The 22,712-nt window shown below is 46.0% G+C and overlaps 1 protein-coding gene across 1 annotated transcript in view; it reads left to right on the top strand.

The window, feature by feature from the left end:
* Positions 1 to 1,454: 1,454 nt before the first annotated feature.
* Positions 1,455 to 22,712, top strand: part of LOC104489264 (myosin-IIIb-like) — a gene marked incomplete at its 5' end in the record, with an annotated part of 24,181 nt that continues 2,923 nt past the window's right edge. Inside the window, 19 exons of the mRNA XM_010131406.1 lie at positions 1,455 to 1,557; positions 4,819 to 4,921; positions 5,384 to 5,540; positions 5,878 to 5,980; positions 6,252 to 6,380; positions 8,503 to 8,611; positions 9,785 to 9,901; positions 10,335 to 10,435; positions 11,132 to 11,197; positions 11,527 to 11,640; positions 12,785 to 12,896; positions 14,289 to 14,335; positions 14,645 to 14,710; positions 14,919 to 15,038; positions 15,909 to 15,994; positions 18,023 to 18,114; positions 19,706 to 19,837; positions 20,173 to 20,288; positions 20,588 to 20,787. Coding sequence (XP_010129708.1) covers positions 1,455 to 1,557; positions 4,819 to 4,921; positions 5,384 to 5,540; positions 5,878 to 5,980; positions 6,252 to 6,380; positions 8,503 to 8,611; positions 9,785 to 9,901; positions 10,335 to 10,435; positions 11,132 to 11,197; positions 11,527 to 11,640; positions 12,785 to 12,896; positions 14,289 to 14,335; positions 14,645 to 14,710; positions 14,919 to 15,038; positions 15,909 to 15,994; positions 18,023 to 18,114; positions 19,706 to 19,837; positions 20,173 to 20,288; positions 20,588 to 20,787 — 2,073 coding nt within the window. The remainder of the gene's footprint in view (positions 1,558 to 4,818; positions 4,922 to 5,383; positions 5,541 to 5,877; positions 5,981 to 6,251; positions 6,381 to 8,502; positions 8,612 to 9,784; positions 9,902 to 10,334; positions 10,436 to 11,131; positions 11,198 to 11,526; positions 11,641 to 12,784; positions 12,897 to 14,288; positions 14,336 to 14,644; positions 14,711 to 14,918; positions 15,039 to 15,908; positions 15,995 to 18,022; positions 18,115 to 19,705; positions 19,838 to 20,172; positions 20,289 to 20,587; positions 20,788 to 22,712) is intronic.

Raw genomic sequence — 22,712 nt, 5'->3', positions numbered from 1 at the left:
ATTTAATATTCCCTTCTTTATACTTGCGTTCTGATCATTTTATCAGTATTTTCAGTCTACGTGTGTGGCAATGACTTGCTGACGCCCTGGTGAGTGTTGCGGTTGGACTGGGAGCTGACCTGAAGAGTCACTTGAGCCACACTCATTTCTCTAGCCTGCTGACTGCCAGTTCCTGTACTGTAAGTGAGGTGCTCTCATGGCTGTGGAGTCAGCAGGTGGAAGAGGTGCTGCTGGTACAGCTCTTAGAGACGGAGAACAGTTGTAGTATTTGTCTTGGGAGATAGAAGAAAAGAAAGAGTAACTTGTGGGTGTTGACCAAGAAGTCACTGTTCAAGCTTGTGCTTGTACCCTCCAAAAAGCACAACAGCATTACCAGGTCCTGCAAACGCTATAGTGCCAACTGATAGTGCTTTTGTGGAGGAAGGAAGTCACTGAAAACAAGAAAGAATCCTACATGTGGAGCAGGGCTGCTGTCTGTATGGCTGTTCTCAAGTGGCAATGTGGTTTTTGTTTTGTTTGTACGTATTCAGATGGTGATGGCCTGGTCTGCACCTAAGACCAGGTATCTGTTGTAGTGTTAGAGTGTTATAGTGTTAGCCACCTATGACACATGTTTGATCCCACACGCAGAGCCACTGGGAGGTACAAAGCAGTAAAGCCACACCAGGCTCTCAAAGGTCGGGTGTGGAAATGGAGACCTGCCCTCAGGTATATCTTCAGCGTTTCCAGCTTTTTTTTTTTTTCTGTGAGTACGCTGAAGTTCTCTGCCAGTATTGATGTTCTCAGTCAAGGACATGTTGTCTCACTGATTGTACATTCTGCCTCCCAGGACAGGGGAAACTGTGCTTTGCAAGTACTGCGTGTTTGACTTGAGGGTGGAGGTGCTGGGTGTGTGTGACGGCAGAGTGACGTGCGCTGCTGCGAGTGTGCGGGCAGCTCTGCGGAAGTGTGCCTGCGTGCTCAACAGGCTGATGCATGCGAGTGTGTGAACACCTGAGGTTTGAGATTGCTGTAGTATCTCAGGATCAGTTGTGGGTATTAGATGGATTGGGCACGTCTCTTTGAAGAAAGAGAAAGCTGCCAACTCCAGCATACAGGAGAGAGTTAATGCACCAGGTCACTTTTGAAGGAGGTTTTCCAAAAGGTAGATATAATTTTTCCTAAGAAGTAGAGCAAGTCATCTGTCCAATGCACCCCATACAAATTGACGACATGGGGTGTATCTGTACTCCCTTGCAGATGGGGAAAAAAATCTCCTGGGGAGGGATCAGGACCTTGTGGAACCTGTTGTGTAAAGCTGTGGTGTGAGGTTGTACCCACACATGCAGTTTAGCTGAAAAAGTTGTGAAACTCTTGGACAGGAGAGCACTCTCCAGTGGTGGGGCACTAAGATGTAAGGGGAAAAACAACTACACCTTATGGCTGCTGGAATTACCTTTGCTTTTTCTCGGCAGTGGAGAGAGCGGTGCAGGGAAAACAGAGAGTACAAAGCTACTACTGCAGCACATAATGAACCTATGCAAAGGCAACCTGCAGCTGGAGCAGCAAATCCTTCAGGTAGGTCATTACAGGATGGTTCTTGAAGATGCAGAAGCAACATTGTTGCAAGACAGCTTATTCTTAGGAAGCTGCTGATGCATTGCCCCTGGATGTCAGGGAGGGAAACATAAGACACATAAGAAAATCGTGGGTAAGGATGGTGACATAGCTGGCCACAAATTATAAGGTTGGTAGGTCCGTAATTCTGTTTCCTGGGAATGTAGTGGTATCTTAAATGACAGAAAACTGCTGCAATCATTTATCATGTTCTCTGTAACAAGGGGTTAGGGTCATTTTTCCAAATAATTTCCTATTTGAGGTAGAACAAGGACTTTATTAGGAAAATGAAGTCTTGGCTTAACGGTACACAGTAATGGAGGATCCACACAGCCTTCAGACACTTTCCGTGGCTACTTCTACTTACTGTCAGGCACATACTTGCTAACCGGCTAATTTCGTCTTTGCTATTTTCGTATACCTTTGCTAGCTGATTCTGAAATGTATTTGTCTGAAATATATCCACTTGAATTGCTCCCAAGGAGTTGTCAGGTTTTTTGAGCTAATCATACTTTAACCTTCCATGTGATAGATTAAGCAGAGTGGGTTCTTGGACATCTTAAAGTCTGTGTTTTCAGGTTTCCTGAGAAGCTAGAGACATCTTTCTGTGGGTGGTGGGTTAACATTGGCTGGACACCAGGTGCCCACTAAGCCACCCTATCACTCCTCAACTGGACAGAGGGAGAAAACTATGACAAAAGGCTCATAATTCGAGATAAGGGCAGGGAGATCACCCAGCAATTACCATCACAAGCAAAACAGACTCAGCTTGGGGAAAATTAATTTAACTTACTGCCAATTAACATCAGAGAAGGATAATGGGAAATAAGAACAAATCTTAAAACACCTTCCCTCCTGCCCCTCGCTTCTTCCTGGGCTCAGCTTCATTCCTGATTTCTCTACCTCCTCTCCCCAAGCAGCACAGGGGGATCAGGAATGGAGGTTGCGGTCAGTTCGTCACATACTGTCTCTGCAGCAACTTACTCCTCAGGGAGGGTTCTTCACACTCTTCCCCTGCTCTGGTGTGGCATCTCGCCCATGGGAAATGGTTCTCCAAGAACTTCTCCAGTGTGGGTCCTTCCCATGTTCTGCACTCCTTTGTGAACTGCTCCAGCAGGGGTCCCTTCCGCTGGGTGCAGTCATTCTCGAACAGACTGCTCCAGTGTGCGCCCCCCATGGGGTCACAGTCCTGCCAGCAAACCTGCTCCAGTGTGGGCTCCTCTCCATTCGTCCACAAGTCCTGCCAGGAGCCTGCTCCAGCACAAATTTCCCACGAGGTCATAACCTCCTTCAGGCACATCCACCTGCTCAGGCGTGGGGTTCTCCACAGGCTGCAGGTGGATATCTGCTCCACCATTAACCGGCACTGGCTGCAGGGGGACAGCCTGCCTCACCATGGTCCTCACCATGGGTGGGCTCCTCTCCATTCGTCCACAAGTCCTGCCAGGAGCCTGCTCCAGCACAAATTTCCCACGAGGTCATAACCTCCTTCAGGCACATCCACCTGCTCAGGCGTGGGGTTCTCCACAGGCTGCAGGTGGATATCTGCTCCACCATTAACCGGCACTGGCTGCAGGGGGACAGCCTGCCTCACCATGGTCCTCACCATGGGCTGCAGGGTGCAGGGGAATCTCTGCTACAGTGTCTGGAGCACCTCCTCTCCCTCCTTCTTCACCAACCTTGGTGTCTGCAGGGTTGTTTCTCTCACATACTCTCACTTCTCTCTCCAGCTGCTGTTGCCATTGCACAATATTTTTTTCCCCCTTCTTATATATGTTACCTCAGAGGCACTACCACCACCACTGATGGGCTTGACCCTGGCCCACAGTGGCTCCGTCTTGGAGACGGCTGGCATTGGCTCCATGAGATGCAGGGGAAACTTTTAGCAGCTTCTCACAGATGCCAACCCTGTAGCCCTCCAGCTTGCCACATAAACCCAATACTGTGCCATGCTTTGGGCTCTGCAATGGCATCTTATTCTGCAGTGGATCTGAGGTGAATGGCTGTGCTTCGTTGCGGGAGCGTAGCATTGATTTACCTGCTGGCTCCACTTAGCTGGCTTGGGCCACACTGCCAAGCTGCTTCTGATCTGACCAGTTTCAGGAAGCAGGATGGCTGTGTTCGCTCAGTGTGGTGCCTGGAGCCAGCCTGCAGTTCCTCCACTGGAAACACAGTTCACTTCAGTCCAGGTGAGCTGCCCCTGGAAAGGCTAGAGATCCTGGTGAAGAAGTAATAGGCATCTTATTTAGTTCCTACAGATATATTCAAGGACCAAGTGAGCCCCTTGGGGATTACAGTACAATGCTGCAAAGCTGTGTTCACAGGCTGCCCAGCATGTATCCCGAGGCAGTGCTCTTCCAGTCAGCAGGCATTCTTTGCTGAAATATAGAAAAACTGTCATTTCACCTTGTTTGCATCCAGTGTACCAAGCTGGTCTGGTGGTTACGTTAGTTTCTTTATCATTCACTGTCCTGAACCTTAGGCTGCCTATAAGTAGCTAAGTTATCATGTTTACGTTTACTGAGTTCTATTACTACCTTGTTTGTTGTTGTAGAATCACAGAATGGTTTGGATTGGGTTGGAAGGGACCTTAAAGATCATTTAATTCCAACCCCACCTGCCATGGGCAGGGATACCTTCCACTAGACCAGGTTGCTCAAAGGCCCATCCAACCTGCCCTTGAACACCTCTGAGGATGGGGCATCCACCACTTCTGGGCAGCCTGTTCCAGTGACTCACTAGCCTCACAGTGAAGAATTTCTTCCTAATATCTAATCTAAATCTACCCTCTTTCAGTTTAAAACTGTTAAACCTAACCCTATCACTACACTCCCTGATAAAGAGTCCCTCCTTTTCTTTTCTATAGGCTTCCTATGTTGTAGTGTAGTGGTCAAATTATCTAGTGATACCATGTCAGATGCTTTGTGGAAATCTGTTATACCAACCACATCTTTTAACAAGTAAGTCAATGATCTTACTGAGATCAAGTCAGTTTGCTTGTGCTTAATGTCAGTAATCTCATGCTGCTTGGTCTTTGTGATATTTGCCTCTTTCGGTTCCTTTTTCCAGGCTATGATAAAAAAAGTGCACCTGGGCACTCATGGAGTGATTCCTATTCCAGCTGAATGCTGGATAGTAAATGCTGAAGTTAAACTTTTTCAAGTGAGTTAGATTGGATCATTTAATTTGAAGAATGCTTGTTCCTCTTGCTCACTTTTTTAGGTAAATCCGTTGCTTGAAGCTTTTGGCAATGCTCAGACTGTGATGAATGACAATAGCAGCCGCTTTGGAAAATACATACAGCTGTGTTTTGAGAAGAATACAGGTAAAATCATGGGCAATTACTAGTTTGGGGGATGGTTAGGACTGGAGAGAGGGGAATGAGTAGCCAGAACTTGTGGAGGGTGAAATTTTGGCACCTGGCTCCCCCTGGGAGGGGTGCAATGAAGTGAAATCTTACAGCAGCCACAGCTGTAGGCTAAGGCCTGGGTTTGGACAGTGTGGGAGTACAGGAAGGATATGGGGTGACAGTGCAGGAGAGGTGTCACTGATATTCTGTGGTGCCAGAAGCTCTGGTTGCTGCTAAAGGAGGTGAGCAGACATCTCCAAGATGATAGGAAGCACAGAGAAGCCCATTTCCAAGGTGCTGGGCAACCTAGAGTGTTGCACGCAAGGAAGTTATTTTAGTCAATGCCATGCTAGTATCACCAAGTAAGAGATGCAGGACAGCTCAGACGTCTTCACGTCCCCAAGTGCAAAGTTTACCGTGTCACCTTCTTGTGTGCAGTGCAAGGTGCAAAGCTGAGTGAGTACCTCTTAGAGAAGTCACGGGTAGTGCAACAAGATGCTGGGGAGAGGAATTTCCATATCTTCTACTACATGTTTGCTGGACTCTCTTCAGAGGAAAAGGAAATGTATGGTCTACTGGATCCCTCACTCTACAGGTATTTCAAAGGCAGACCCTAGTTTAGTCTCCATCATGGGGGATGGAGGGAAAAGCAGCACAATGGAGCCTGTGCTTCTGCCCTTTGGCTCTATCTGTGGAGCCTGGTACAGGTAAACAAATGAGTGGAAGCTGGAATGGGGTCTGAGTGGAGCTACATGAAGAGTCCTTGTGGGTCATCATGGAAGCTGGGAGATCTGGAGCCTCTTTTTTGCTGCATCACCTTGGAAAAGTTTCTTTCCCTGTGGTGTCTCCACTGATGCTGGTCTGCTTTGTTCCTTTGGGGTAGAACTGACTTGCTGTGCTGACAGTTCTGTATGGGATATACAATTTCCTAGGTACATAAGTGGACGGTTTGGTACACAGGATGTAGCTCAGCGCTGGAAGCACAAATACCAAGAGGTGTGCAATGCCCTTGACATGGTGGGCTTCCAAGAACAGGTCAGTTCTGGGGTCATTTAATTTCATCTGGTGCTTCCTGCAGGCATAGGGATTCTTTCTGGCTGCTGTATTGAAACTGAATCCTATTTCTATCCTCTCTGGATTTTCCATATTGCTTCTGAACCACCTGAGTCTGTCAGACTTTGTCTAGGGCCTTTTCACGCAGGCTGTCTGTGCCTTTCCTTCACCTCTCCAGCTTCTGGGGCCTCTCCAACATGTTGTATATGTTACATGCTGATAGGTTTTTAGTCACTTTTCTTTTGTGTTTTAGGAGCAAGTGGACATGCAGGCTATCTTGGCTGGTGTGTTGTCTCTGGGCAATGTGACCTTTGAGCCTGAAGAGAGCAGAGGGTCTGTAAAAGTGAGTGAAGCCTCCTGTGGATGGCTGAAGGTTGCAGCGGTGAGTCATGAGAAGAACTAACAGAAACATTATGGATATGATGCAGGTTCCTCCTGGCAGTGAGACTGCAAGAGCTGCTCCTGCCAACGATGGCAGAGAATGTTTCTGCCTCAGAGAGTGTGAAGGCTCCTGAAGAGCAAGAATTTTTTTCTGGAAATGCACAGTGTGACCCCATGACTGCAGTTGTGTTCACTGCTATTCATTCCCAAAGAGACACATCCCAGATTCTACTTTTTGTGTGTCTAGAACCAGTGTCTTCATATGGCAATACCACATGTGCCTTGTTGACTTCATACAAGGCGAGCTTTTTAAAATCAAATGTTATATGATGCAAGTGACCACACGAAGTTGGAGTAGGGGTGTTGATCTGCTTGAAGGTAGGAATGCTCTACAGAGGGATCCGGACAGGCTGGATCAATGGGGTGACACCAATGGTCTGAGGTTCAACAAGTCCAAGTGTTGGGTCCTGCACTTGGGTCTCAACAACCCCCTGCAAGGCACCAGGATGGGGGAAGAGTGGCTGGAAAGCTGCCCAGCAGAAAAAGGACCTGGAAGTGTTGGTTGATTGCCGGCTGAATATGATCCAGCAGTGTGCATTCCGGCTTGTGTCAGCAATAGTGTGGCCAGCCCGAGTAGAGAAATGATGGTGCTCCTGTGCTTGGCACTGGTGGGGCCACATCTTGTGTACTGTGTCCAGTTTTGGACCCCTCACCTCAAGAAGGACATTTTGGTGCTGGAGCAGGTTCAGAGAAGGGCAAGGAAGCTGGTGAAGGGTTTAGAGCACGAGTCTTATGAGGAGCAGCTGAGGGAACTGGTAGTGTTTAGCCTGGAGAAAAGGAGGCTTGGGGGTGACTGACCTCATAACTCTCTACAACTACCTGAAAGGGGGTTGTAGCAAGGCTGGGGATCGGTCTGTTCTCCCAGGTAACAAGCATTAGGACAAAAGGAAATGGTCTCAAATTGCCCCAGGCAGAGTTAGGTTGGATATTAGGAAAAATTTCTTTACAAAGAGAGTTGTCAAGCCCTGGAATAGGCTGCCCAGTGCAGTGGTGGAGTCCCCCTTGCTGCAGGTATTTAAAAGTCATGTAGATGTTGTTCTTAGGGACATAGTTTAGTGGTGGACCTGGCAGTGCAGGGTTAACAGCTGGATTTGATGATCTTCAAGGTCCTTTCCAGCCTAAACAATTCCATGATTCTCTAATTCTATGAGTATGATGCCTTGGAGGAATTCAGGTGTGCAGTATATGAACACTAGTTCTGTGTTTTCGACAGATCTTGTCCATGGATACCACATTAACTGCCATTACTTTTTGTTGGTTATCCAGAATTAGTCTTTCTAACGTTTCACGTGAAATTTCAGATTAAGACTATGTGAATCCTGATGATCCCAGGATCATCCCATTTTTATTATATTCAATGGATATGTTATCCTGCTTTATTAACAACATGGAACAGAAAAATGTAACATGTTTATGTCTTTTCTATGTCTTTTTATTGTGAACTATTTAAAATCCCAGCACCCTTGAGTTTTGTTTTCATTCCCATCTCTGCCTGTTTCCCTCCTACATTACACCTGAAACAACCACCTCCGTCTTTCAGCAGCCAACTTCTTTTCATCGTACTTCTCAAAATCTGCACCTTGTTTTTTGCCCATGGGAGGGGAATTCCTGTGAAAGGAGTCACTGAGACGGTCAGTTGTGTCTGAGTTCCCCTTGTTCCCAGTCTCGTGTGGGTTTGTGTGACTGTGGTCTGCTGAAGCTCAGTCCTCTCAGCATCTGCACAGTCACCTCCATGTGGTGCTGTTCAGTAAGTCATTGAACCACTCAGCAGGGATTGCCGTGGCTCTAAAAGGTGGCAGCACTGGGAGAGCAAAACAGAAAGTATTTCAGTGAGCACGAGAGTGAGCTTGGTCTCTGCAAGGGCAATGCAGATCTCAGAACCTGCATTGGAGCGGCGCTGTGAGATGTTACCAGTAATACTTACCTTACAGCGGAGCTCGAAGGCCTTAATCTGAATCGTGACCCCATTACACTGGGTGTCACACAGATGTTAAGAGATACAATCCCCACAAGTAGAATAAGGATTTACTATTGACTGTCCTCATCTATTTCCTCTCTCCCAGGGTCAGTTTGGAGTCCAAGAAGATGAACTGTTAAAATGCCTTATTTGTACGATGTCGGTGACCCGAGGAGAGCAGATTCAGCGGTTTCACACCCAGCAGCAGGCAGAAGGTAGAAAACATAATGAAGTGCAGATGTTCTGGCTAGAAAGACTGACCTGTATTTAATGGAAGGGCATCCCCACACATGTGCAACTTGTTGAGAACAAAGTTGTCTGTCTGTGCCCCGTCATTCCTCTTACACTGAGTCAAGTATATCAATGTTTATGTTTAGTCTCTTACTGGCATGTAGGACCGTGAATGCTGCTTTTGTTTGATCTCCAGAAGTCTGCAGAGATTAAATGAGAAACTGAGGAATTAGCTTTGCTTTCACCCTCAGTCCAGCCTAGAAGGAAACTGTAAGTTCCCCAAAAAGGGAAAGGCTCCTGTTACAGCCTGCAGAGCTCTAGGTAGTAGATGAGGAAATAACTGAGAGAATCAATGAGATAGCACAGTATCAGGAAAGGAGTGAGGTGAAAGGAGTGATGTTAAAAAGTGCAATGAGTTATTTTCCTTTTCAATAAGAAAAAAAAATAATCCAAGGTGGTCTGCACAGAAATGTTCAGTTAAAATAAATTATTTAAAAAATAAATTTAAAAAGTATGAAATTCCAGGATTTCTAGATTATTGCTAAAAGTAAATGAAAGAAAAAACTGAAAATGGGGAATTAGCTAGTTCCAAATGCCTTCTCTTGCATCTCTCTAGATAATAAGATATACATCTCCCATCATGCAGTAGGTCGTGTTGATTTATTTGGTTTCCTTCTCCTCAGATGTCAGCAAGTTTTCTATCAATGGCATCCTCCTCTTGCCCACAGTGTTTAAACTCTTAGCATCTGTGCTAGGAGGAACAGAACCATTCAATTTTCCAAGTACAACTTGGAGCCTCTTGCTTGATTTAGCACTGAGAGGACACATACTCAGTAGACCTGCAGAGGGGAAACCAAGTCACCAGGTATTCTAAAAAGTGGCTGGAATTTTCTGAAACTGAAGTTTTCCATTGTAGATGGTCTCACAAGTGCCCTAGTACTCCATGTCTAAGATTGTGAAGATTTTGGGATGAAAGAGCTCTTTGTGAGCATGCAGAGGCCAGGGACAGTCAGACAGATATCTGATGTTTGTCTGATCTTTAAAATAGCTTCATAAGCCACTAGACATTGCTGCTAGAGGTGAATGTATTGAGCCAGCTTATGTGCTCCCTGCTGTCCTTGGAGCCCTTCAGTGAGCTGCTGTTGTTTTCTCTGCAGATGCTCGGGACTCCATTGCAAAGGTGGCATATGGCCGAGTATTTGGCTGGATCATTTGCAAGGTCAATGAGCTGCTAGCTGAGAATGTGAATCCTGAGGTGAAACTGAGGGAGATAGGTGAGTTCTGCCTGCCTTGCTCCTGTTCTGCCCTTAAATGTGCGTCCCTTAGCCACAACAAAGGAAAGGCACAATACGAGGTTTCTCAGAGACTGTGTGCAGGGATCCGTTATCAAAAAACATTATCATGTTGGAGATACTGTTCAGAAGTCTGTAGGCCCTTGGCCAACTCTGAGCAGTTGGTTAGTCTGAAGCAACTGTCAGGCTGTAGTTTGGGGCACTCTGGCTTTGCAGAGGGACTGAGGGTGGGCATGGTGCTTCCCTTAACTAGCTCTACAGGGGGTTTATGGGAGAGGTGCCGCTGGTGATTTGGCTGGGGTTTCTTTGTGCCACAAGAAGTGGGTGATGGGAGATACAGTTGTGTGTCGGGGTATGTAGTTATCTTCAGGAATGGTCTGCAGGCTCCAGGATGTGCTCCTCTTCCCTCTTTTAGGTATCTTGGATATTTTTGGGTTTGAAAACTTTGCAGTGAATCGTTTCGAACAACTTTGCATAAACTTGGCCAATGAGCAGCTGCAGCACTTCTTCAACCATGTAAGTCCGTTGTGGATGGAGACACTAGTCCTTGGGTGGTGGAGAAAGCAGAGCACTGATCAACCTTGCGTATGAGGGAGGGCTTGGGGAAGAAGAGCTCTATTGTTGGGAAGGACAGAAGCATTGGTTAGTGAAGCAGAGTAGAGAGCAGCAAACTTTGCTGAGGCAGAGGAGCCACTGCAGCAGGGAAGGAAGAAGTAGCAAGGTCAAGCAGTGACCAAAGTTGTCAGAGCAAGGTCACTTATACTCTGAGAATTGTTTCTGCTTTATGCATCAGTGAGCAACAGGCTTACGGATGATCGTGGATACAGCAGTTCCATCTTGGGCCTCTGATGCTGTGGGTGAGAGAATCACACTTACGTCTTCTGTTTGGGGTGGGAAGGAAGATATTCAGGGTTGTCTATGGCCAAGTCTGGTGGGTGCTCCAACTTCTTTTGTTTCTCTATTTCAGCACATTTTCCAGATGGAACAGGCTGCCTATAAGGAAGAAGAGCTGCCTTGGGAGGCTATCACGTTCAACAATAATGAACCTATTCTGGTGAGTGAGAGGACTGACAGAAGAGAATTGCTACATCCTGCCAAGAGAGGAGTCTGGCTGTCATAGGGAGGAGATGCACCTGGGAAGAACCTTTTCAAAGGATGGTGTAGGCAACAGTGCATGCCCTGTGATGTGTAATGTGTCTCCTTTCCCTGCAGAATCTGCTCCTGGCCAAGCCACTTGGGCTCCTGTCTCTTCTGGATGAGCAGAGTGCATTCCCTCAGGTATGTATGAGATAGGAGGCAGAGAAAATGTATGTGGGGGAATGTAGCAATAAATACTTGGATTGAAGAGAGAGGGCTTTTGTGTTGGAGTGTGAGTTTAAGGAACAGAATGACCAGAAGTGTCCCTGTGTGTGACCGATGAGACAGGACAGCCAGATAAGGGACAGTCAAATGACGCTGGCATTCCTGTGGGGAGTTGGAGAAAGAGAGGACAGTATGAAACTGTTGCATAGCAAGGCCATTTGCTGCAGTTTGTTTTCGTTCCATGTGCCCTGATCAGGTCTCTGTTGCAGTCTTATGGTTTAATTACGAAATGTACTTTCTTGCAGGCAACCGATAAGACGTTTGTGGATAAACTGAACAGCAGCTTCAAGGGGAATTTACACTTCCAGCCAGGCCGAGGCCATGTTTTGGGCTTCAGCATCATTCACTATGCTGGGAAAGTAAGTGCTGTTTGCAGCTAGAATGCTGTTGTCAATGCAGGAGGGGAGAAGCATGTTCTTTGACAAATAACTTCGATGTTAAGGAATATATGGTCTGATAATGATAGGAAAAGAAGTTATATGTTCCCAGGGAGCTGCCTTTTAGAATTTCCTGGGGTTTCTGTAGAAGGTACAGGAAGAGAGGACCCTTGAGGAAAGATGAGCTACCTCTAGGAAGCAAAACATATTAGAAGAATCTGCTGTACTCGTCATTCTATTGGAGATCTAGTCTTAACATAGTCCTTTATAAAATAAAACCCCTGCAATCACAGTGTAGCACAGAATGACAGTCTAATGGCTTTGCCGTTACCTGTTGGGTTTTAGAGCGTAGCAGTCACCATTTTGTTGCAAACACTGAGAAACACAGTGAGAGCAGACAGGTAATTAATGTTTTGAAAGTGGAGGCATATATAGATGCAAATAAGTACATTCTGTGGTGTATAAGCATCTTGGGGTTTAGGACTATTGCACGTAACCTTATTGCCTCCAATTTCAAAAGCATTGGTCCAAATACGTTGAACTGGTTGGAGATAATTTTTGGAACAAGAGTAGACATGACAATTCAGGTCATTGTAATACTCAGTTTAGTAATGTAATCTCACCACTGTTGACTAAGTTGTTACTTGTGACAGTCTTTATTATAAAATTTAACACCTAACATAGAAAGGAGAGTTCCAGGCTGGAGGTGAGAAAGAGAGCAACTGGAACAAGGGGATGCACAACAACAGAATGGAAGCCTCTTCGGAGGGAAGAGGGGGAGAACAAGAAAAGTGTGAAGCAAAAATCAAAAGTAAATGAAACTTCGTAATCAAGGAGAGGAGAACAGTAAGAGGTAGAAGTCTAAGTGTTGTATGGCACTCCTGGGTTCTGATGCCTCAGAGCCATCTGTAGGGTTTTGCTCCTCAGGATTTGCATCTGAACAGGGTGCATATGCATTTACAAAGTTCAAGTGTGAACCAGTGTACAGAATTCACCAGTATATAGAATTTACGTGCAAACCAGTGTACATTCAGCTTAACAGTTGCTCTGATCAAGCTATGGAGGGACTTCCACAGCAAGCCTGTGACCACTACTGGCCTTAGTGACTTCCTGCCCTTTTCTCTAGGTACAATATACCGCTGGGGGCTTTCTAGAGAAGAACAGAGACACGCTGCCAGCCAACGTCCGTGGGCTCTTCATCAACAGCATCACCCCCTTGCTCAGTGTGTTGTTCACAGGCAAGTTCTTCTGCTATGATAGGGCATCCCACATGAATCATACACCACCTTGGCAAGAGTTAATTGTGGGAATGAGGCTCAAGTGCTGTGAATGCATTTCACAGCTGGCAGCCCCAGGGAGACTCTGCAGCCTGGAGTGGGGCTGCTGGCATATACTGAGCAGTCAGAGCTGTTTGTTCCCCCCTGGAAAGCAAGGCAGGTTATATCGTCTTCCAGAGAATTAACCACTGCTGTGATGTCTGCCCTCAGATCACATAGCCCATCTTCTTGAGGACCAATGCAGGACTATCTCCACGGGCTCTTTCCATATACTCTATTCTTGTCTAGAAATTAAGCTGGACAAGGTCATACCTTCTAGCTGTTCACACTGAAAACAGAGTGTTGTAAAGCCATAAACAATGAGTGTAGACATTATCCTTTTCAAAAACTTTTTTTTTTCAGGTACAGCTTGTTCAGACAGGTCTGAGGTTGTGTATTGTTTCTGTCCCACTACTACACTCCTTTTTTGCAGTTATTGATGAAGCCTCAGAGTCTCCAAGGCTTCTATGAAAGTAAACATCTAAAGAAAAGCCAGTTGGATGCTTCCTTGGAATTTGTCTGGCTGAACACAGTGCTTCTGGTGCAGTTCTTTTTTTGGTTTTGGGGGGGTTTCATTTTCGGGGGGAGCTTGTTCAGTCCATACCACTTTCTGGGATTTACACATAACTGATGAATTTCATTTCTATTCTCCACAGTGTTTTTCAGCTCTTCTGCTCAGGAGTGTCTTTCTTCATTACCACTTCCACACTGTTATTGAAGACACTTAGTGTAGTCCCAACTCTTTGAAAGTTCATAAACAGCAGAGATAACCTGTTCTCAGATTGGTTGTCCAGTCCTGGGCAGTCAGCTCTAGGAATCTCTTCCAGCTGTAACTGTTCTGTGATTCTATGATTCACATGAGACTGGTGCGTCAAGGGTGTGCAGGACTGTTGTTACATCCTCCAGTAAACTTCCCTGAATTTTTTGTCTTGTCACTGAATTAATCTTAGGCTCTCTGACTCTATATAACCTCCTGTATTGACTGCTGTAGGTGAGCTTTCCATTTGCTATCAGTACATTTATTTTTTTCTGCGTTGTTAGATGCCCGTTGATGAAGTTTCTTTTAGGGTGGTTCGATAACCTCATCACCTTGTCTTCTTAGTGGCAGAAAATAATATTGTCTGCATTGTATGCTTCATGTATTTTCTTCTCCCTATTTTTAGCTTTTTCCTTGTATTTCTGCGTAGTGAAACCTAACACTGTCTGTGATTCAGCATTTGGAGGGAGGCTTGTGCGTGAAGTGAGATTTGAGTGTTTAGACATGGTTGACTGTGAGTAAAGGTACAAAATTAACTATCGTCTCTGTTCTTCCAGCTACTGTCTCCAGGACAGGGACACTGATGCCTAATGTGAAAGCCAAGGTATTGCATTTCATGTCCATATGATAAGTGATGGCACAGTTACCTGATATTCATTATTTGACAAACCAGCTGAAAATGAGAGCAGTCAGAAATTGGTTGAAAATCAAAGCGGACTGCAAACTGCTTGCAACACTTTCTTCTTTATTTTTAAATGGGTTTTCTGCTTACTTCTGCAGATATGTTTAATTTGTCTTCCCTCCACTGGAATCCATTCTCTTTCCTTTTTGCCATCTGCCTTCTAGCAGAGCATTTTGGATGGCAATCAAGCACTCCTTCCAGGGGTGACCTTTTGGTTGGGTCTGGTTTCAGGTCTTACCAGGAGCAGACGACAAGTTCAAGAGCACAAGAAAACAGTCTGCTGGAGCTCAGTTCCGGGTAAAGTATTGCTGCCATGCAGTGCCCCTTGAGATGAGAACAGTGATATTTTAGTGAGAGCTAATCAGAGTGGGAGTGACCTGGTTATTACCAAAGTCTTGGAAGTTGCTGTGCGTTGGGAAAACAGTTCTTGCTGCGGCATATTGCACACTGGGCTCTGGCAGTGCGTTGGCTTGCTAGACTGTTGATCTTTCTCTGCACTCACCAGCATTCCCTGATGGTGCTCATGGAGAAGATGTATTCTGCCAACCCCCACTTTGTGCGCTGTATAAAGCCCAATAGCCAGAAGGAGCCAGATGTGGTCGACAGCCAGATGGTGCTGCAGCAGGTGAGGAAAAGCAATGTCCTTTACAGGTGCTTCTGCCATGTTTCAGTGTGGAGGGCACAACCCACCAAAAGGCTGTAGAGATAGCTGGAAGCTGACTGGTCTGAGTCTCCCCTTGCGAGAGCATGGGGAGTATGTAAAGGTTCTGGGTACTTGGTTGCTTTTGTGGCACAGACTGCTGCAATATTATTTCTGTCCCATTTCTCTTTCATGAATGCAATGAGGTTTATTTGTCAAGCACGAGGATTCATCTTTGCATCTCCTGGACAGGGACCAGTACAGACAGTACTCCATAAAAAAATGGTGCTTCCTGGAGGAGACTGTTTTCACCCATCACTGAGGGCAACTCTAAATAGGACCCAAGATGGGATTACTTTGACAGGCGCTGAGATGTACTGATATGACTGCCTTTGGATATTGTGTCAGGTCTGAGATCTAGATGCTTTAAGGAATACTGGAAATGATTAGAAGAGTTCGGAAAGCTCGGTGGCCTGTTTGATATATATCAGAAAGGACAGGATTAAAAGTGATGTTCATCTGTGCCTCAGAGTACTTTTGTTCAGATCTGGAAGTAGAAGGTTGTCCTCTAAGGGACAGAGGCAAGGCAGCACCCATGACTGGAAGGTGAAGTTTTTCAGTCATCGGTTTTTATGGTTTCCAACTTTTTACTGAGAGAGGTTAATCATCAGAGTTACAGGATGTGGTAAATTCAGTCTTTCACCAAGGAAACATTTTCAGAAAGAAACATTTTCCTTTTGAACTAGAGAAGTGTAGGGCTGAATTGAAGGCATTTCTGTCTGCAGAGGAACAAACGGATGTCCTATTGACGTGTTCCTGTTTGTTTCTCTGATCCTCTTTGTGGTGCTGCTTCAGCTCCGATACAATGGACTGCTGGAGACAATCCGTATCCGAAGAGATGGCTTCTCCTGGAGACCCTCATTTGAGGAATTTGCTGAAAGGTTTGTTAAAACCTCTGAATGTTCCTTGTAGATATTGTTAGGCAAACAACCCTGGTAACCAGATCTGGCCAAGGAGTGAAACTGCCTCCTTAAAGTTCACGTGCCTGACATCATGAGGTTGTTTGCTGTGGGAGGCTGAGTGGGAAAGGCAGTGATTTATTGTTGTTTGCTGTGAGTGTGACATAAATCAGCTCAGCATATCTAAGATGTGCTGTATTGGTTTGTTTTTCACAGATATGGAATTCTTTTAGTTAAACCAGACTTTTCACTCACAAGAGAAAGGTAGGAACCCTTTGTTATGTGCAATCCAGTTTGTTCTCTCAGAGTTACATAACAAGCTGAGTAAAAGGAACAGTGAGGGCTTGGTTTTTTGGTGATGGGGAGCACTAATCCCTAGACAAGGACAGTTAGTGTTTAAAAAGCATTTGGTACAATGATCAATGAGATCTTTCTTGAATTGCTGTATAGCAATTCAATTCAATTGCTATAAAGCCGTATGCTATCATGTGAAATGAGAACTGGCTAATGTACTCAGTTTGGGGAGTCACAGTAATGGTCAAGGGTGTCTACTGAACTCAGAATGGCAGGAACTTGACAAGGTTTGCCAGGTGCTTTTCCAGGCTTTTTCCTGATGGCCTCCTTGGAGAAGAAGAAGAAGATAAAGACTATGCTGAGCAAGCAACCAGCACTGAATGGCTCCCAGGCTAGGAACGATGTTTCTGGTCCAAGAATTTTTTGTGTGTACAAGCATAATATACTGCCAGCACTTTCAGAACCTGACTGTTCCTTACACTCATAAATGTCCCTCCAACTCTACAGTCTTACCTTGTCAGCATTTTACTTCCTACATCTAGGGCAGCAGCTCCCCACCTGTTCTTTTCCACTTTCCCAGTCCCTCCTTCCTGCCACGCTCAATTGTGACTAAAGGTGAGAATGAAGCATGTAGGGCAGCCAGCTGATTTTTTTTTCTTCTTCTTTTTTTCTTCTTCTAAGAAAAGGATTTCAGTGTTCTCCTGGAAAATGTCTTTCCTGACAGTAGCTCCTGCAGCCTTCATAGAGCTTCCTTTAAGTTGCTGATGATACTGAATTAGTAAGAATTGCAAAACCAATTGAGAGCCAAGTCAAAAATCTCACGGATGAGAAAAAGATTATGGTAGACAGGCAGCGTGGTGTGTTTTTAGACATAAAAAACAGAAGATGCTTTTGCAAATTGAATTATCTGATGTTGGTGCAGCAGAATTTGGCTGAGGTGGAAGGAAAACCACTTCTGCTTTGCTATGTGAGATACTAGGAAAAAGTGCCACTATGATTTCACAGCCTGGCTTTGCAGGCAGAGGGAAACAGCTGTCTGTGTGGTGTAGCTGCAGTATTGCTTTCAGTTCCAAGTGTTGGCAAAACTTTCTGAATGACCCAAGTTTTATCACTGGAGCCTGCAAAATGAAACTGGACTTGGAAAACATGCTTTCTCCCAGAAGCGTTGCTGTGCTGACCTCGCAACTTATGTGCTCCAAAGAGCTTGGAAACAAAATAAGGAAAAGCAGTTCTGAGAATAAAATAGGCTCTGCCTTCCAGGGAGTTGAAGGAAATCGGCCTCTGGAAACCCCTTTACGGATGTTCTCCAATGTGATTCTAGCTGTACCTCAGGGAGCACTACAGACTGACAGCCAGTTACTGAATTTGATCATGTGACAGGGGACTGAGAATTTAATGCAGAATCGTTGAGACACTTTCTCCCTCTTTATGCACCTAAAACCACTGGCTACGTGATGTTTATTTTGGGTGGAAAATGTTTTATTTCACTTTTTTCCTCTTTTTCAGCTGCTTGGAGATACTGCAAAATACAGAGCTGACAGGCTGGATGTGTGGGTAGGTGTGGATCACGCTGCTGGGAATGGGTGCCCTGAACTGCAGTCTTTGTACATGTAAACTGTTAGTGTTTTGCTTCAGAGAGAGTTTCATGCCTGTAGGAAAGGCCTGTCTAAAGGATGGTGTGTTTCTCACTGCTTCTTTCTCTCCCGAACTTCACAGAAAGTCACGACTTTTCTTTAAATACTGGCACCAGGAACAGCTGGCAAAGTATGTGGAGCGACTGGAGAGAGCGGCAGCTGTTATACAGAAAGGTGAGCACTGGGGCAGGAGAGTCCCTCAACTCTGATCTCAGACCAGGACAAGTAAAAACGTTTGTCCAGTCCCTGCTCCACCATTGCACCTCTGCAGGTGACAGAAAGACAAACCAGGCACCATTGCCCTCTGGAGTTAATGCACTGTGGAGTCAGAGTGCATGTTACAGTTGCCTGCCTTCTCAGTGCTCATTCTCCATCAGAGGGAGCATCAGAGAGTGTGTCCCTTGCTGTCCTCTGCAGTGAGGGCTTGTTTGTGAGTGGTGTTGGACTGAGAGAGGGGAAAAAATGAATGAAGCACAGCTCATTCCTACTTTCAGAGACAGACATGGTTTTGTTTTTCCTTTTCCTTTCTAGGTAGTGTCTGCTCTGGCAGCCTGTTTCTCCAGAGCAGGCAGTATGGGCAGTTTGGAACTCCCTTCTGCACAGGCTCCATGAGGAGTGTGCAAGCAGAAGGAGGAGGCTGTCACCCTGCCTGATCCCTCTCTGTTTTACTTTTCTTCCATATGTCGTGTTGTACTGCTGAAGCATTTGAGCAGCTTCCAGCTATGCACCGCACAGTATGACAAACACCAGACTCTCACATGCTGCCCCTTGTTCTCATCCATGGGGAAGACATGTGGGTAGTGGGAACTGAGACAGTGTGGAATTCATTTTATGAACTTTAGTACCTGGCAGAGTAGATGGGATAATGCAATGTCTGTAATGCTCCTGATGAGCCCTGTGATGGCTGCTTATGGGAAAGGTTTTCCTGTGGGCTGACATGAAGGAAATCCTGTCTCCTTCATGGTGTCTAAAGGGTACCAGGGAGATGATGGTTAACAGAGGCCCTTCTGTGAGACTTTATGTTTTAGTTATTGTCCTGGTTGTGGCTGGGACCAAAGAGTTAATTTTCTTCCCAGTAGCTGGTGCAGTGCCGTGTTTTGGGTTTAGTATGAGAACAGTGCTGGTAACCCCCTGAGTTTCTGTTGTCATTAAGCAGCACTTAGGATAAGTGAAGGATTTTTCGGTTTCCTCACATAAAGTGTGGGGAGTTGGCTGGGAGTGACTGGTTAGGGTCTGACCCAGGGACTGGCTGGGTATCCATCAGCCAGTGGTGAGCAATTGCATTGTGCTTCATTTGTCTTCTCTTGGGTTTTATTTCTTTCTTTTTGCTATATTCATTTTCATTACAATTTCATTACAATTATTATCATTATTATTACATTTTAGTTTAATTATTAATCTGTTCTAATCTCAACCCATGAGTTTTACCTTTTTCTCAGTTTTCCTCCCCTTCTCAATGGGAGCAGAGAGGACTGAGCAAGCAGCTGGGGTTAAACCCGAGGTATTCAGTCCTTTGGCATTAGAGATGAGAACTTAGATCTGTAATTTGATTTTTTTTCTAAGTCCATGGTCTGGCAGTAGAAGACAGTTCTCGTGTGGTTTTTGACTGCCTGCTTATGGTAGAGTTTGCACTGCTCTTTATTAAAGTGATTCAAGTGTTGAGGGCTTTGCTCTGGGTGAAGGAGTATCACCTTGTGTGCTTCCCTGGGAAGTGACAAAGGCATGAACAGCATTTTTTTTCTAACCACAGCTTTTCTCTGGACAGTTTTCAGGGGATTCAGGTGCAGGAAGAGCTACCTAAAACTGGTGGCTGAGCTGAGAGCTCAGGCACAGCGTCTACAGGAGGAGGCAGAGAGAGAGAGAAGCCAGCAGCAGGCGAGGGAAGCAGAGGCCGAGAGTGAGTTGTTCCCACTCCCATCACCCCTGTGCGTGGCCACTCGTGCAATGATCACCTTGAGGTGCTTGCTGTAAGCTCCAGGTGATGCTGGCCTGCCCTTGGTGCTCCTGGGGCTGGGGGCTCCATGGATGTGGTGGGCAGGAAGATGCTGATACTTCTGCTATTTGAAAGCATGGTTTTCTCTGTGGGGAGCAGAAGCAGTGTGGTGAAGGTTGTTTGCCTAGCTGCGGAGGGAAGATTGCCAAGCCACAGAGTCTGTCCCTATGCTGGGCATGTGGAGGATGGATCTCCTGGATCTTGGATGCTGACTGTCTGCTTCTTTCCTCTTGTTGCAGAAAGAATCTTCCTTCCAGTCCCTATGCCACGAAAGAGGCGCCCAAAGCCTTGTCTCCATCCTCCTGATAAAGCACCACAGCCTCCAGTGCCACGACCACGCAGCAAACTAACAGAGGTAACAGTACTGGCTCTGCTTGGGGCCCCTTAGCCAGGTGCATGGGTTCCCTGCTCATTTCACCTTCTGCATACACATTTCTCCTGCACGTGGTCCCAGAAGATGTTGACATTCTCTTTATAAGACGTGAGAGAGTTCCTTTCCTGCTGTGGTTAGTTTAAAAGCATGGTCAGGACCATTGAGGAACTGAAAGCAGTGTTTGATAGTTTGCAACTGATCTTGTCTTAAAGGACTTAGGAATGGGATCACTGCCTTTGACCTTGTTTCCATGTCTGCTTTCCTCCTCTCCCCACTTTCAGTCCACTCCTTTTGATAACTTCTTGGACCCTTCTGCACCTTGCCCTGTTCTGGGGACAGAGGAACCGACTGAAGAGGCGGCAAAAATGAGGAAACTCAAGAGAAGAGCAACTCTCCGTTGGTTCAAAGAGACGCAGGCCCAGAAGGTCATGCAGGATGATGGGGCCTTTCCGAGCTGGCTGCATGGGATGATCAGCCGGAGGTGAGTGTGCCAGACAAGTGGCCACAGCTTGGGCACTGGCAGGCAGGCAGAGCTGCTGTGTCCTTAGGAGGACTGCGCAGGATGGATTTGCCAGGATTTGCCCCCTTAAGGAATGGGAGTGACCTGCATAACCTTTCACTTTTAGGCTGTGAACTTCAAAGCCTTGCGGGGAAGCTTGGAGCTCCCTATTACAAATGCTGAAACTTTAGATGGATCCAGGGAAAGACTGTGGAATCTCATTGGAATTAAGTCCGCTGTGGTTTCCTATATCAGATCCTGTGCAGGGAAGGGAGGCGGGGAAATACACACATACCTTTACCCTGTTGTGGACTATTTGCAGAGTCATGATGTGGAATAAAGCTGGACTTTTGGTCTCACTCATTATGACTGTTCTCTTATCTTTCAGTTTAGATCAGGAGGAGACCTCAGTTTATAGCAGAAGAACACAGAATTCAATGTACGTTTATTTTTAAAAATATTAAAAGGGCCCTCAGTGAGGATTTAACAGCAAGATTGGCCCAAAGTCCCCAGATAGGGGAAAAGGAAGGTTTTGGGTTGACACCTCTGCCCGTCTAAGGATGGTGCAGCATAGATGGAGTTTACATCACTTGAGGCTGAGAGAAACATACACAAGCCCCACTTCTTCATGGAGTTGTGTCCTAGCCTGTGAACTCCCAAGCATTTCTGGGAAAACCTTTATTTAAATCCTTGCAATTTTGCTACTCAAACTTCACTCTCTTGGCTGATCCAAGCACTACTTTCCAAGCAGTGTGATAGTCAGCGAAATGCTGATATGCCAGTTATCACGGAGAAGACAGCAGGGTTAGCAGGTAGATGTCAGCAATTCTGGCTATAGTCTCCCCTGTGTGCAAATCAATGAATGGTGCCACATGTTTCTTAACTGCCAGTGTTGCTTACTTGTTGGGACTTGTGTGTGAGCATTGCTGCCAAGCGTGCCTGTCGTGTGAACACCTTTATTTTGTTCCAGCTTGTAACGCTTTTTTTGTAAAGCTACAAGTGTCCTTCAGTCTTTCTAGATCACAAGTTCCTGTATTTTGTCAGCTTATCAGCATGAACGTTACTCAGAGATGTTATACAGCACGTTAGCTTAGTAAAGAACACTACAGTAGCTGACAGCTCCCTTGTAGCTGCATTTTTTTCTTTTTTTAAGATATTTAACAAGGCCCACACCTGCATTAATGCTGTTCTCCACAGATCCAAGCATAAAGGAGAGGAACTAGCGCCTGGAAGACGAACTCTCTGAATTCGAATATAGGCTAGCCATGAGCACTTCACAATGTAGGACATAGCAGATCCCTCCTAAAGACTCCTGAAGAGTACATACTTTAGAAGTGGTGCTTCCTGTTGCTAGATTTCAGTCTCCATTGATCAGTAGATGCTCAGCCTTATGTAACGGAGCAGCCGGAGCAATCCCAGACTCCACTGGTGATTTGCAGTCACTTTTAGCGTGAAGCAGGGCACATGACAAGCACAAAGCAGTGCTTTGTCTGTTGGGCAGAGAGGGGAAAGACCTCATTCCAGCAGGAAGTTTAGAGAGCCAGACTGGTATAATCCAAGTTGGTGTTTTTCCAAGGCACTGGGCTTACCCTGTGCTGAGCTACCTCACTACGTATATGCACAGCCTCCTCATCTTGGTGGTGCTTCATGAAGTGTTCTGTGCTGGAAGGCAGCTGTGGCTGTTACCCTAGTCAGGCTGCTGGAGCAGGTTTGGAGCATCCCTGCTTGGAGAGGCTTTGGCTGAGAGTACTGTGCCTCCTCAGCCTACTAATGCCTCCTTGCACCAGCAAGCCTGAGCCTGGAAACCTCTAGCTAAGAACACATGGGCCAGACACTGGTCTCTCTGTGGACTGGGAGCACTGTCGTGGAGCAGATGAGATAGGATGGGAACCCCTGCAAAGAGGCAC

The sequence above is a fragment of the Buceros rhinoceros genome, unplaced genomic scaffold (assembly GCF_000710305.1).
Source record: "Buceros rhinoceros silvestris isolate BGI_N320 unplaced genomic scaffold, ASM71030v1 scaffold3882, whole genome shotgun sequence".
Classification (NCBI taxonomy): Eukaryota; Metazoa; Chordata; class Aves; order Bucerotiformes; family Bucerotidae; genus Buceros; species Buceros rhinoceros.
This window is presented reverse-complemented; position numbering and strand designations above follow the sequence as displayed.